The sequence below is a fragment of the Anguilla anguilla genome, chromosome 13, assembly GCF_013347855.1.
Source record: "Anguilla anguilla isolate fAngAng1 chromosome 13, fAngAng1.pri, whole genome shotgun sequence".
Lineage (NCBI taxonomy): Eukaryota > Metazoa > Chordata > Actinopteri > Anguilliformes > Anguillidae > Anguilla > Anguilla anguilla.
The window spans coordinates 23,993,857-24,009,332 of NC_049213.1; the positions used below are offsets into that span (position 1 = coordinate 23,993,857).

A 15,476-nucleotide genomic window follows, 5' to 3' on the forward strand; every position below is an offset into this window, starting at 1 on the left:
GAAAAGCAATAGTTTCTTGCAGCAATAGTCTGCATTACAAATTTTATTTCCATTCAAGTTCATTACTACTGAAATGCTCCTTACATTTTTTTAAGACAGTTAAAATTAACTCTGCGTTAGAGTGCGAGACACATCTAGTTAACGTTACAGCAACATTACAGGGGAACGTTTGCCTACTCTTAACTAAGAAGGCAAGTAAATCTCTAAATTCTGGACATTGTCTAGCTGGAATATCTCGCAGCCTATTCAAATTAGCACGAGACTGAATATATTACGGTCCATTACATTTAGTGCAAGACTGAAAACCGCAGATTAATATCACAAAAATTCCATTAGGCATGTATATCGTGAGTATTTCCGTTCACACCGTTGTAATCGATACAACTTTAGGGCCGTCATCTTTCCATGACGTTTGTATTAATAGCATATAGTTTGATGACGTTTAAATAATAAAATGATAATAATACGGTATTTGCTTGGATTACGGTGACGACAGGCTAAAGTAACCATCTTTCTTAACTGTAACAAATGCTAGCTAGGACGTTACGAGCTAACAAAATAGGTAGCCATTCCCAACAATAGGGCAGAACAAGCGTTGCTTTCAAAAACCTGTTAAAAAGGAACTCTAAAGAAAAGGACGAAAGCATTTACGTCAGTCTCTCGATAAAATAATCCAAGCCCTTAAAAACTCCGGTTTAGAATGCTCAGAAGGCTATTTTTGTAACGCAAAGACCTTCGGATGATACAATGTTGCACTGCTTCCAATACTGACAGCATTATGGCCCATTTTCTGACCGATACGAAGTTCTACCGCTACGAAACTTAAAGCTATACATTAGCTGCGTAACAAAGTTTGACATTAAAGGCAAGTAAGATACAAAATTTAAGGCGATTTAAATGTTGATTAATATATTACGTTCGATTAAAGATTAAGACAAAAGGAAAATCATTCAAATTAGTCAAGATGAATTGCACCGCAAGAGGAAACTTACCAAGGAAAGTTGGAAAACTTCAGCTCCGCCATAACTATCGCTAGAAGAAAAAGTGGCGACTGGGTGACATCATCATATTTGCAAATTCACATTGGGGAGTGAAAGAATAGCAAACTGTTTTGATCAGTACTCCAGATTAAGCCTTGTGCAGGCAATGGGAGGTAATAAAATAGCGAACAACGCGACGGGTGTTTACGGTAATTTTTTAATATTATTTTTTTCTAAATTAAAATTCCGGGTGTTTGTATTCCGATGTTTTCTCATTGGCTAGTTCTGTAAATTGATCTTCCGAGTATTGCACAGCTTTCCTTAGATTTTGTTTTGTTTCTTGGTTTAAAACGGCAACCGTAAACTATATACGCTTGAGTGGCACATGGAAACACGAGCTAAAACTCCCACTGTAAGAAGCTAGACGAATGTAGGTACTCCAAGGGTTCTCCTCACACCTCTATTTTAGGAAAAAGTCGTTCGGTGTTTTTTGTCAACACACCACTATTTGCTCGTTTCCCCGTGCTTTTGAGTAGGCGATTGGGGCTTTGAGTTTGTGTTATGCGCCTGTCTGACGCCTGTGCCTGAAATCGGATACCCTAGTCTTGACGAGCAGGAATGGCTGTCATGTACTTCGCCTTACATGAGTGCAAGTTTGGCCCTCATTGGTCTTCCTTTAATCTTTATCTCTTACATAAGTTCTTGTATTGCAAATGTCATAATAATAATAATAATAATAATAATGACTGTTATTATAGTCATTATTATTAGCACCAGAATAATATTACAAAATGACCCAAATGCACACCTGGCACTTGGGACACAAGTTTAAACCAACTGTGCAAAGTTACATAAATCTATGTGCAATGAAGAATAATTCCGCGTTACTGCATCAAGATTCTTTTCCATAGTTTATCTTGGTATCAGTAGTCTATATAGCTCATTTACAACATTGTGTCAGCACAGGTTATAATTGCTCGTAGCCTGAATTTTACTGTATGAAAAGAGTATGACTTGAAAAGCCAAAATGCAAAACACACTTCAAACGGTACATAGGTGCTTGTGTCGCGAATGGTAAGCTTGTATTCATCTGATCGATGCAAGGTTTGAATTAATTGCAGTAATAAATAGCCACTGACCTTTTATGGAATATTCTGTATGGCGGTACAGCTGTAGATTATGTACAATGCTCCCCACCCCTGGTTGTTGAGTCTCACCTAATGTCCTGGTTTTGAATGAGCTGCAGAGTGATTCATGTTCTGGATTTGCAAACATTGAAACTGCTATGTATTTACTACAAACAATATTTATGGAAGCTTCTTTATCCTAACAGAAGCATACTGGCAAAAATCCAGTTAAATGTAAAAGTACTGGGATGGTGATACAATTTTTGTTGTTTTTTCTCGTAGTCCACTACACTAGATTTGAAATAAAACAATGAATATGCGGTTAAAGGGCACACGGTCTGCTTTAATTTGAGATATGTATATTAATTTTGGGTCTCCTTTAAGGAATTACAGCCCTTTTTATACATAGTTCCACCATATCAGGAGAGCAAAAATAATTGGACAAATTAACATAATCTGAAGTAAAATTGTAATATTTAGTACTTGGTTTCAAATCCTTTGCATTGAGTGACTGTCTGAAGTCTACGACCCATAGACATCACCAGGCACTGGGTATCTTCCCTAGTGATGTTTTGTCAGGCCCATACTGCAGCCATCTTCTGTTCCTGTTTGTCTCGGGGGATTTTTGGCTTCAGTCTTGCTTTCAACTACTGAAATACATGCTCAGTTGGATTCAGGATGGGTTATTAACTTTGGCAGTCAAGAATGTTCCACTGTTTGGCCCTAAAAACTTGGTCGCTTTAGCAGTATGTTTGGGGTCATTATCCTGCCGTCCAATGGCCTTTGCTTGTACCTGAGCAGATAAAATGTTTCTGTACACTTCAGAATTTATTCTGCTGCTGCTGTCAGCGGTCACATCAACAATGAAGACAAGTGAGCCAGTTCCAGTGGCAAACATACATGCCCAAGCCATACTACTACCGTCACCATGTTTCACAGGTGGGGGGGAGCCGGGGAGGTATTTTGGATCATAAGCAGTTCCTTTATTTCTCCAGTTTTGGTACCGGTTAATACTCATCTCATCTGTCCATAAGACTTTGCTCCCGAGCTCTAGTTTTTTAAAACTTTAACCTGGCTGTTTTGTTTTTGAGGCTTATGAGTGGTTTGCATCATGCAGTGAACCCTGTGAGGTTATGCTGGTGTCGTCTTCCCTTTATGAAAGTCTTTGACATCTCTATGCCTACATCCTCGAGAGTGTTCTTAATCTGTTTGACAGTTGATAGAGTAAGGGGTTCTTCTTCACAACTGAAAGTATTCTTCAGTCATCCAATGCAGTGGTCTTCCATGGTCTACCAGGTTGTTTACTATTGCCTAGCTCACCAGTGTACTCTTGCTTCCTTACAGTGTATCAGACATTTACTTTTGGCATACCCAATGTTTTGGGTGTGTCTCTGATGAATGAATTTGGATTTTTCAGCCTCATGATGGCCTGCTTTACAGGCATTGACACTTATTTGGTCCTCCTGTTGAGAAGCAACAGGAACAGACCCCACATGGAAATTTGTTCTCATAATTCTTAATGATTATAGATACTGTACGTCCAGCTATGTTTCACTGTTTTAGTGCTGAGACATAATCTTTTCATTGTCCTGTATACATTAAGAGTTGTTGATTGTTGCACTAAAAACTATCATCATAAAGTCTTATGTGCTTAGGTTTGGTGACCAATTAATTGTCTGCTTTGAAATCTGCTTCACCCATTCACCATGTACATACAATTTTGGTCTTTATATTTGTCTATATTTATATGCTGGCCATTGTGCAATTGTGACTTAATTGTTTTTGCGAGCTACTTGTCATTAATGTGCTACTAGTTGATTAATGTCGGTGATATTATATGTATGCATTTGGCATCATCAATTTGCTTGATGATGATTAAAGCCAAACCTCACTGAAATATATGCTGTATGTGCACCTGAATCATTTTTAAGACCTTCATGCAAAGACAAATATAAATATTTTTCCATACATACCTGCCATATGTTTTCAGTGTGCAGCTAGCTCTCACTAACATTTCTTGCCTATACATATTCAAACTTGTTTTGGGCAGTTGATAGATCTGAAAATGAATATTTGAAGGTGAACTGTGGGTTTTTTTTCATTGTTTTTCTAAAGGTAAACATGCTTTCTGTTTAAGTTTTCTTTCATTTAAATAAATTTATGACAGTTTTCCTGGCTTCAGTTTTACTGGAATGTATTTCATGACCTCACATAAGTGAACCCTGCAAAACTTTGTAAAAACTATAAGTGGCATAGAATATCGCAACCACCCATCTGTGTTGAGTAAGTTTTTTTCCTGTGCTTATCGACTTTGTGGTCAGTCTCCAAGAACTGCATGACTACGACTTATGTCCAACCTGCTCATTAAAGATGAAAATGTTTGACTGTATTTTACTTTTAAATGTACTCAAAACCAAATGATTATGCCAGACAATAGCATATCAATGCAATCTTTGGATATACATTTTTATATTTACTCATTCAATTGACAGTCTAAAGCATTGTTCTAAACATAAGTTTCAAGAGAAACTGTCGCAAGTAAGATAAAAGACTGAAGAGAAAAAAATGTCTGTGGCAAAGGGCACCATCCACTGGTAGACTTGAGAAAGTGATGACAGGGACTATGAAGCTACCATAAAAAGGTAATCTGATATATTTGTACAGAAATTTCAGATTTGATTACTAAATCTCTTAGGAGGCTTACTTCAATATTCAGAAACTCCAATTTCCTGCCTACATCCTGTGCATTCATATAGACAACCGCTGCATGAGCACAAGTCCTACTGCACAATATGCTAAACAAAACTGTGAGCACTATCTCAATATGCAGATATTACTGTCAAACTCATTGGGTCCTAGAGTGCTCTTTGAGTGGTATCCAGTGTTTAACTGTAATGCATTACTGTCTCGGCAAATTACTTCAGAAAATGGCTTTTGAGAAAATCCATTGTTTGGATTTGAACAATGGTATATGATATATTCTGTAAATATTTTATGTAGGGATTTATCATCAATTATTTATTTTTGTCTGTTTCTGCATTCCTGTCTGTGTATTAAATAATTAATGAAACTTTAAAAAATTGGTCATGTACATTTTGTCTTATTCGAAGAGTATTAGTTCAAGCTAAAAGCTGTTTTGTTGAGAGGTATCCCAAATGAAAAAGATTGAATGTGGGTGTGTGTGTGTGTGTGTGTGTGTGTGTGTGAGTGAGTGCACGCGTGTGTGAATGTGCGTGTGTATGTGCGTGCATATGCTGTGTCTGCCATTCTATCAGTTTCATAAGAAGAAAACCGATTGTTTCAACAACTGAACAATGAATGTTTTTAGAAGGTTCTTTACTTACCTGCTAGAACTGAGGTAGGTCTCATTGCTGAATAAATGGTTCCTCCCATCCGGGTAACCATGGCTGAGTAGTGAAGAACCTATCATAGCTGACATTGGGCAGCACCATGCTCTACCCTCCTCCCTTAATGTTGTTAGACAGCCACATATTTCTCAGGGAAGAGGCATCCCTTTAAAAATGCTTTCCCGTATCAGATAGCGTAATGGCACTCAGACGTGAAATCCCCAAAGAGTTTTCAAATGCACATTTCTTTCTCTCTTTGTTTTTCTTCTCTTGTTTGTTGGATGACAAAAAGACATTCACTGCCTTCAGGATCTTCTTCAGTAAACAGTAAAGAAAAATATAAACCTCATCTCCACAAATCCCAGGGAACAACTAATGCAAACAGCTCATATGATAGGAGATGGGAGGCAAGGCGGGGACAGCCCAGTGAGAGCCTCACAGTGGAGATTTAAGGTATTCCCTCCAGCTTGCATCATCTGATTACATCTGCTGACAGGGAGGAGGAAAACAAAGCAGACATATATGCACATGACAGATGGATATGTGTATTTCAATTTTCTCAGAACAGTTACCTATTCTGTGGCCAAAATTTTGAAGACAGTTAAAAGAGACATGACAGTGATTATGCAGTTTCAGAGAAGAAAAAAAGTAGTAGCTTGAATTGCTGAATGAACATCCCTTCATTTCTCACAAACATGTTCTTCAGAGTTCATACATTTGTTGTTCTTATGGACAAAATCGAACCTATGTCTTGGATGCTTTTATTGAATCATGTAAATACTCTGAAAATTAAAATAATCAGCAAATAATATAAGTGGAAGTATGTATTAATGAGGAATACCTCATTATTTGTACAATTGTAATGTGCCTGTAAACACAGTTTTAATGTTTAAATGTTTTTAAAAAATATACATTTGGGGATATGTTTTCAGATTCTTAACAAAATCTACTCATTCATGCCCTTATCTGTGAGTAGAAATGCATTATCTAAAAGTAGCCTTTCAATGTAACACTTGATTATGCTCAGATCTTCCCTTACCACCGTTTATATAAAGAATTAGGTTTTCATGAGTAAGATCTTCACTCAAATCTCAATGACTACAGAAATTAAGATAAATATATGAAACTACACATTTCCTTTCATTAATTTTCTCAAATGTTAGGAAAACATACAAAAATATGTCTGTGATGCATTTGTTCCAGTTAACTGAATGTCAATGTCAATAAAGAGCCATTAAACATTGGAAATGTCAGTGTCCAAACCACCTTAAAAAACTGAGATGGCTGCACGTTTCTAACTTATTGATCTGCTGCTCTGACACTCAGAAAGGTTAGCTCAGATGTACATCCTCATAAGTGAAATGGCTAACTAATCAACAGAATAGTCAGACTTGTCAGAGAAGACTGTCTCTGTGTGGCTTTGCAGTCATTAAAGCTAACATGTCTGAACATCCAATATTAATGCCTGCCATGGATTGTACTACATCTCTTTCTATAACAGAATGACATAACACAACACACATTACTGATTCTCTTAGGAGCATAAATGCATCCACAATATTCTAAAACCAACCAAACGTACTAAAATATAATCAGAAATGTACACTTCCTTCAAGATACAAATACTCAATTGAGCATAAACATAACTGAATCTCACAACTGTATCTTCTGAATGCTGACACTGGAAATGGATGGCTGAGCCATTCAGTTTAACAAATATAATATTATAACTAATTGTTAATCAAACATTTGTCTTTAGTTCCTGTTTCAAACATCCCTAATGTTCATAAGGAAATATATAGTAAATAGCCATTAAAGTGATTTAGTAATTCAGTGCATTGGCTAATAACAAACAACATCAGTTTTTTACTTAGTGAACTCCCTCATTCAGAGCAGTATGAACTGTCTGCAATGCATTATGCCTCTGTCTTCTACAGCACGATTTAATTAGAAGCTGTAGGTTCTAAGTCCAGAGCTGTCTTCACTACCACTTTTATAGTTTATAGTTATTATGTCCTGCCTTGTCTTATGTCCTGCTTTTACCTCAAAATAATAATAATTAAAAAAAATAAAATAATAATAATAATAATAATAATAATAATAATAATAATAATAATAATAAACACCTTTGTGAGACACCCACCACAACTTCTAGTGTAGACACTTATACACATTCAGTACATGTCTGTTTAAGATGCTTTGACATGGAATCAAGCATGGTTCTTGTGACAGACAGGAAGATTTGTTAGAACAGATGCCAAGACACTCAGCGCCTGCCAGAAGGGTCAGTTGTATTTATATGGAGAATCAGGGTACCTCCTGACCTGGCTATCACAGCACCAATTTTGTGCTCAGTATTGTTTCAGGGTGACACTTCACTTCACATTTGCCATCATTAACCATATTATTATAACATCTGGTATTCTGATATTTAGTCTGTAAACTTGCACTGTATACTATTGTATATGTAATAGTTACTGGTCTAGTCCTAAATTAACTACAAATACAACAGCACAACATCTAATCTCATAGGAATTTCTGACGTGGAATTGCGTGTTTTACCATGAACATCCTAAGGCCAGCAGGTAACAGGCATGATAAATGTTTTTCTTTGTATCCAGTGACAACACAACAACTGCCCTAAACATGCATATTCGGTTCCTAACGAAGCTATATTTAAATATATTGGAACGAGCATTTGGCTACCTTTCGCTGTTGCAAATAGATCCCAAAATATTATATATTCAAAATATTTTTATATGAGAAAAAAACAATTCGCTTTCTCTTTATCTGTATGAGCTGCATACCCCCGCACATACATAGACGCTTCGTACCAGGCTGTATTTCTACATGCAAGCAGTGATTAGATGTATTTTGAAGGTGGTGTCTGTAAACACCGCTCTACTATAGGTTCCCTGAGAGCAGCGCGCCGTGTGCAGAGCCAGCCTCGACAGGGGAGGGGGGAGAGCATCAGAGTCTCGTGTGCAAACCGCGTGTGGCGCAGCGGAGAGAGGAGGAACCGAAAATAAACAGCAACGAATCACGTAGCTAAGGTGAGTGGCTTTAAGGACGAAAATATAAGAAATATCACGGTTACAGACATCTGTGGTCATGTTGCAGCGTTCGTGGGAGTCTCCGATCGTTATATATACGGAAGAAAGTCGTGTTGAACGCGAATGATTGTGAGGGAATTTGTTGCAAAGGTAAACAAGTAAAAAATTTCAGACGGCGCACTTTGGCCTACTGCGTCAGGCTCCGCGCGGGAAAGTCGCTGGATTTAATTAATTAATTGCCCGATTAGAAGACCGTTTAACAAGAAATATTCTGGAGGACGCTCTTTGTAATTTAAATTCGCAGAAGAAAAATTATGTGCATTAATGAAATCAGACTAACGGGGGCCTCTGAAAGGTTGCGGTTGTGCCAGTGCAGAGGCCGCAGCAGGCGTGGGTGGGCGGCGCGGTGAATGTTCCAATGGAACTGCAGGAACCCAGCGTGGGGCAGCTGGATCCGGTGAGTCGATTGTGAGTCGGTGGGGGACGATGTAGAAAGATTGCTCCAAGTCGAATCGGACATTACTCCTTGCTAACAGGCTATTTATATGGCTGTGTTTCAAAGTTCGTATAAGTATATCTGTAATGTTTAGTTAACTAGTTATGGCCCTGTATTGTTAGCACGTTATGAACTTATCGTGTGTCATTCGGAGCGAACTCAGTCCAGTATGGCCTAGCAACTATGAGCAACCAGTGTAGCGTGTGCATTTGTGTTGACTGACACTGTTGCTAGCAGGCTCGTCTGGATAGTTAGCTAACTGGCTATCGCTTACTAGCATTTTAGTACGTTTATTCAGTGCCCGTGGCATACGGGTGTGTAATTTAAGTATTCATTCAGTCCAGTTGTGTTTAATGAGCGGAGTGCTTAGTTGGCTGCTTTCTAGCTAGTTAACCTGCAAGGCCTAACCTATAGATTTTGTATACAGCATTTAAGATACGGGACTGTGGTAGTGTCGTTACCGGTATCACCACGGCTACCATTTTAATCAAACTGCAATTACGTTAGCTAGCTTCTCATTTTTAAAGAGTTTACCCCTCTTATCGATATCTTCCACGAACATCTTCGTTAGCTAGCTAGCTGCCAACAAGTCACAAGATCTCGGCTCCGAAAGTACTCTACAAATCTAATGGGATGTAGTCTTCGAAATGTTTCTGTTGAAAATCTAATTCACTAGCTAGCCAAGTTTAGCAGCTATCGTTAGATGGAACCGATCCGGTCAGTAACTGTAAAATTTTCATGTAAATCGAACCGATTTCCTTTCCAGAGCTAGCTCGGTAGCTGGGAACTAGCTAGATGTTCAATATTAATATGTAGTTAGCTAGCTAGCTAAATTTCCGTCCGCCATACATGTTTTTTGTGTGTAGCATTGCCGTAAGTACTTGCCATTGTGTCAGTTTTCAAAGTTTTGTCTGATTGATGTATTTTTGTGTGTTCGGACCAAATACAAAATCTAGGAAGCTAGTGTGCACATTTTAGTTGAGTTTAAGTTGATGGAAGTACTTGTATTGGGGAGACTAACAACCTTCCTAGTAAATTAGTTGCTAGTTGTAAAGTTATAACTGTCCTGCACTGAGTGATATGTGAAACAAGAAAAAAAATAGACAGCCTTCATCCCCCTCTAGTGCAAAGTTAATTTAATAAATGTGCTTGATGGGCAAAAAAGCAAAAAAAAATCCAGCTCCTATCTCCTGGGGTCATTTCTTTTTCTGCCTCAAGATTTAATATCCAGTACTATGAGCACTTTCCTCCCCTATATAATGACTGTAGTACTGCTTACGAAAGAAAAATGATAATTCAAGTTAAAACATATGCCTGGTTCATGTGATGCAGAGTTTGGCTGATTTATATTGTCTGTGGGTTTTTTTTGTTTGTTTTTTTGTCTCTTCAGTAGTAACTTGGTGATTGGTGAAATGAGTAGCAACGATTGCTTTGGGTGCGGCCGTTCAGGCCACTGGATCAAGAATTGTCCTGGACGTGGGCGTGCCAAGGGCCGTGGACGAGGAAAAGGTGAGGGTATATTACTGTCCCCTTTGAGTGAATATGAGAGAGGGAGGGGGGCATTAGACAGTTGTGCACAGTTATCTGAACAACCCCGTGGGTCACTTCATAAAGACTGGTGAAGGGTTAAAATTATTGCATGGGTGTCTCAGTTGCATAGCATCAGCATGAAGAAACCCTCATGCTTCAGACATTGTTTTCCCCTCCTCCCACCTGCCAGATCTTTTCTGCTATCGCTGTGGAGAACCAGGCCACGTTGCCAGGGACTGTGAACGAACTGAGGATGGTGAGGATGTTTTGCTTAAATAAAAAAATAACAGATTTCTACAAATTTGCCATTATCTGATAAGTTAAACAAAAATGTGTAGTGAAAGTCATTAGAGTACGATGTTGGTGTATCTTGTCTTGGAACTGTTAAGTCATCATTGCATCCTGTCATATGGACCTTTGAACTTTGTGTCTTACTGTAGAGCTGAATTTCCTAACCAGAACTTAATAGAATGTTTGTGCTAAGATTTTTTAACACGCTTGAAGAGGTTTACACCTGCTAAAAAATAACCTCTGGTAACTCAAAAACTGGTTAAAAAAAGAAAAAAAGTCAACGCCAAGATTTGGAAATGGATTATGGGTTATCTCTGGTTCTTAGCCATCAGTAATAACCCAATATTATGAAGCCTAAGTACACATACTTTATTTTTATGATTTTTCTCCCCAGTTTGAAATACCCAATCATGCTCGTACTGCACTGCTTCTCACAGCCTCTGTTGTCAATTCAGGAGTGTGCGGACAAGCATGTGCCCTCCTCTGAAGCATGTGATGTCAGCTGCTGCTTCTTATCATGCTGGGATTTGCAAGTTGGTCTTGTGCAGACATGAGTTGGAGGAAGACACTTCATGTGCAGCTCAACAGACAAATCCGTCCGAACAGCCAGTGTTGTTGCTGATGCTTGATGAGATGTTGTCATTGCAGCTCTGGATAAGAGCGTCTGCTAAATGCCTGTAATGTAATGTAATGCAGCCAAATTAAGTCCAACCATTCCTGCGCGATACTAGAGCCAATTTTTCGTTGCCCTGCAAGACTGCTGTCCATGGTTGGCGCTGGCATAGTTAACCGTCTTTACCAGATCATGGAGCCCGTCCATGCACTAGAACAGTGCCTTAATGGAATGAACCACCCAGCAGCCCCTACATATGTCTCCCATTCGAAGTATGGCTGAATTGAGGCCTAGTGCAGGAGTAAGAAACTGTGTTCTTAATTGTGAATGTATTGGCTTTACACTGGGGAGCTAGTTAGAATGGAGAACTGTCTTGCAGATTAGAGTGGGAGGAAAGGATCCACTTCAGGGTGATGTACGGAGTGACAGAGCGCAGAGGAATCAGTAGTCGAAAGATGAAGAAAAAGACTCGAGAAGTCATTTCAGCTGTACTGGGTTCAGTGTGGGGTGATTGACATTGGGGTCTGTTCACTTCCAGCATGCTACAATTGTGGCAGGGGTGGCCACATCTCCAGGGACTGCAAGGAGCCCAAGAAGGAGAGGGAGCAATGCTGCTACAACTGTGGCAAGGCAGGTCACATGGCCCGCGACTGTGACCATGCCAACGAACAGAAGTGCTACTCCTGTGGAGGTTTCGGTCACATCCAGAAAGGCTGTGAAAGAGTCAAGTGCTACAGGTAAAGCTGGAGATGACTGTCTGTGTACTGCAGTCGTGGTCTGGAAAGTGCATTTCACCAAGTGTGCCTCACATTAACTGTACTAATAAATACACCATTTAGCTTTTAGTATTGCAGCAGTTTACATATTCACATTTGGGTTGTAGTGTAAATGTCCCAGGAATCCTACTCTTAGGCCCACACAGGTCCCAACTCGTTACTCGTACAGCTCTACCAGCATTACGATGCCCAGGAGACCATGCGGAAGTCTGACTGCTGTGCCGTGGGTCTCCTTACAGTGTGACTGTATGGAATTTTATCAGTGATTGCTACAGGGGTTGTTTGAGTGTGATGATCAGCAGTAATGATTATCTTGATTGGTCATTGGTTACTGTCCTGTGCCTTTACTGATTGGTTATTGTCTGGCTGATGAGTTATTTTGTTCTATCACTGATATCATATTTTTGCTCAGCCATGCCACATCAGGGTAAATATATTGTAAATATCTTGTAAAGATATTGCATAATGTTTGCTCGTGATATACTGACAAGAGATTTTGTCATGTTGAAATGCTTGAGTATTGGTGTGGTTTTCCAACATTGACTTGCCACATTGAATTTAGTTTTTGTACCTTTAAGATTAAGTGACATCAGATTTCAAGACTAGCCTTAGATGAAGTGCTTAGTATTCCGTTCATGATGTTCCTTAGTTTGAACACTGATTCTGTTGCAGTGTAAGTCCTGTGCTTTCAGCGTTGCTCCTGGCTTTTCACCCCTTTTGCTTTTCTCTATTTTGCTGTGCTTTGTGTTTTGGAGCTTAAGTTTCCCCAATGCTGTTTATTTTTTAAGGTTCAGCCAAGCAGTTGGGAATGAAAAGTGCAAGCGATTAAACTCAGGGTCACCACCACCGAAGACTGAGAGAGAGAAACTGCAACAAAAAAAAAAGGAAATAAAAAATAATGTTCATCTGTCCCTCTTGCAGGTGTGGCGAGATCGGTCACGTTGCCGTGCACTGCAGCAAGGCGAGTGAAGTCAACTGCTATAACTGCGGCAAGTCTGGCCATTTGGCGAAAGAATGCACCGTTGAGGCCACAGCTTAATCCATTTCCTTTGTCACCCCTCCTTTTTCTGATTGATGGTTGTATTATTTTCTCTGAATCCTCTTCACTGGCCAAAGGTTGGCAGATAGAGGCTAGTCCCAGGCCAGTGAGCTCTTGACATTTAAAATGAGGAAAGGGGTGGAAAAAAATCCACTTTCTGCATTTAATACAAAAAAGTTTATGTTTAGTTTGGTAGAGGTGTTATGTATAATGCTTTGTTAAAGAACCCCCTTTCCATGCCACTGGTGAACAGGGATGAGTGAGTGGGAAGCAACGCGTCGGGTAGGCCCTCTGGGCTTGAGGAACTGAGCCTTAGCGAGAGGCAAAAACAGGATCGTGGAAGAATGAACTTCCATATATGAGTTAATTTTCTTTTTGTTTTTGAACAAAAAAAAGATGGCCTGAGTGTGTTTGACCTGGGAAGCAGTACACAACATATATATGATACGATCCATCCTGACTCTGGGCCCTATCAGCAGCACGGAGCAAAGCGGAGCTAACCGAAAAGAAATGTTCTATTAGCCGGTTACCCAAAAGAAAAAAGGAATAAAAAAAATGGAAAAAGTAAAATCTGGAAAATAAAAAAGGAAATTGGAAGAGAACATTCTTTTGTATAGAGTCAGCTGTTCGAGCCGTCAGCACAGACGCTGCTTGCATTTGAGTACGTTTCGGTCCCAATTTTTCAAAGTAGTTTAGGTAATTTTTCCCAAAAGGAGAAAATAAAACCTCAAGAACAAGTTGAAGTTGAAAGAAAAGCAGAAATTGAAGTTATTTGAGAGGAGAATGTTTTCACAGAAATCAAAATGTTATTTTTGTACAATATATCACTTAGACTACTGTAAAAAATATCATTTGCTTGTACTCAGTTTTTAAGTCGGAAGGTAAATGCAACTGAAGTCCTAGAACATAGAAATGTAATTTTAAACTATCAATAAAGCTGGAGGAGGAAGGGGAGTAAGACTGAGGTTTCATTTCTGAGTGGATTTCTTGCAATTTCAGTCATTCACAACTGATGCTTTCTCTTAAAATATTCACTAATTTGTTACCGCACTGAACTTGAATTTGAACAGGTGTTTGCAGTTTGTTTTGAATTGGGTGCATGTGTCATGCTAAATGGGAGTGGCATGCATTACCGGGATGTAGTCTCGTTTCTGATTTGATTTCAAGCTTAATTTCAGGATTGTGTTGAGGCATATTGAGGAAATAAATATAAAAAGCCTATTTACTATGACCTTTAGCACTAGTAAAACCTTTTAGCACACGCAAAACCAATAACATGACCAGTGATCGGTCAAAGTATTTCTTTTGACCAATTATTTTCTGTGTTATTAGTTTTAGGTGTCCTAAAAGGTTTTGCACATGCTAACGGTCTTTGTAGGTGTGTCTAGGGCCTGATTTACATTTGCATTCATGGGGTAATCTCCAAAGAGTTGACACATTTTATCAAATGTTACACTTTGGCACACTGACATTGATTGCAAGTCTAATGAATCTTAAAAACTACGCTTTCGGTCAATAGACCTTCATCAGAGCACCAGTGAGTATGAGCTGAGGGTTTTTATGTCAAGTGTGAATGGTGGTTGTTCTATATTGGTGCTGAAGGGTTCCGTCTCAACCACAGGATCCATTTCATTGCCAGTCCTGTCAGATGACGCTTGTGCTCTAAATTTAATCGGCCTATTAAAAGCACCTGCTTTAACCCAACAATATTCCGAGGACTAAGTTTATTTCAAAAATGTTAGTTCCTCCAAGACGAAGACAAGATAAAATTCAAAATGTGTAATTCAGTGTTGGAACCGTTTTTAATTGCACCGCTTTCACATTTTAGTTTCACAAATAGTTGGATTATTTGTGAGATTTAATCTGTCGGCAGATCATCTTCAATTGAAATGTTTAGGCCAAAGTCATGAAGATTCCAAGAGATTTTGATTGATATTGGAAAAAAGATGAGGGGGTTTCATGTCGCAGGAGTGTTTCCTAAGTGCAGCAGGCCCATTGAAATGGATAGTTTAGCACAGGAATACATCTGGCCTGGTAGTGCTATATAATGTGATATTGGGAGTCCAGGGGTACAGAGTGGTAAGTCCACTACACAGCTGGCTTCTGAACTATTTCAGATACTGTAGTTTAACTCAGTTAAGGTTTTCATTTCGCTGCCTAATAATGTGACAGAATGAAAAGCAGCTGATTCACCATTCTGTGTGAGCCTACATACACCTGCATG

The 15,476-nt window shown here is 39.0% G+C and overlaps 2 protein-coding genes across 7 annotated transcripts in view; one reads left to right on the forward strand and one right to left on the reverse strand.

The window, feature by feature from the left end:
• The window catches only part of raf1b (Raf-1 proto-oncogene, serine/threonine kinase b), a 29,021-nt gene extending 23,201 nt beyond the window's left edge, over window positions 1-5,820 (reverse strand). Inside the window, exon 1 of one of the 3 annotated variants that reach the window (XM_035387033.1) lies at window positions 5,452-5,820. The gene's annotated coding sequence lies outside the window, so the exon portion shown is untranslated. Of the gene's footprint in view, window positions 1-992; window positions 1,558-5,451 lie in introns of those variants that run through there. The other 2 variants (XM_035387032.1, XM_035387034.1) reach the window with 2 other exon arrangements.
• A 2,539-nt stretch (window positions 5,821-8,359) lies between these two features.
• On the forward strand, window positions 8,360-14,217 carry cnbpb (CCHC-type zinc finger, nucleic acid binding protein b). Of its 4 annotated transcripts, none has more exons than XM_035387049.1 (5): window positions 8,360-8,507; window positions 10,394-10,512; window positions 10,724-10,789; window positions 11,976-12,174; window positions 13,135-14,217. In XM_035387049.1, the coding sequence occupies exons 2-5, from the start codon at window positions 10,416-10,418 to the stop codon at window positions 13,250-13,252; spliced, it is 480 nt and encodes a 159-aa protein (XP_035242940.1). In that variant the 5' UTR covers window positions 8,360-8,507; window positions 10,394-10,415; the 3' UTR covers window positions 13,253-14,217. The 4 variants fall into 4 exon arrangements, with proteins under 4 accessions (XP_035242940.1, XP_035242941.1, XP_035242939.1 ...); XM_035387050.1 differs by lacking the exon at window positions 8,360-8,507 and adding an exon at window positions 8,533-8,657; XM_035387048.1 differs by lacking the exon at window positions 8,360-8,507 and adding an exon at window positions 8,941-8,964.
• Window positions 14,218-15,476: the final 1,259 nt, after the last annotated feature.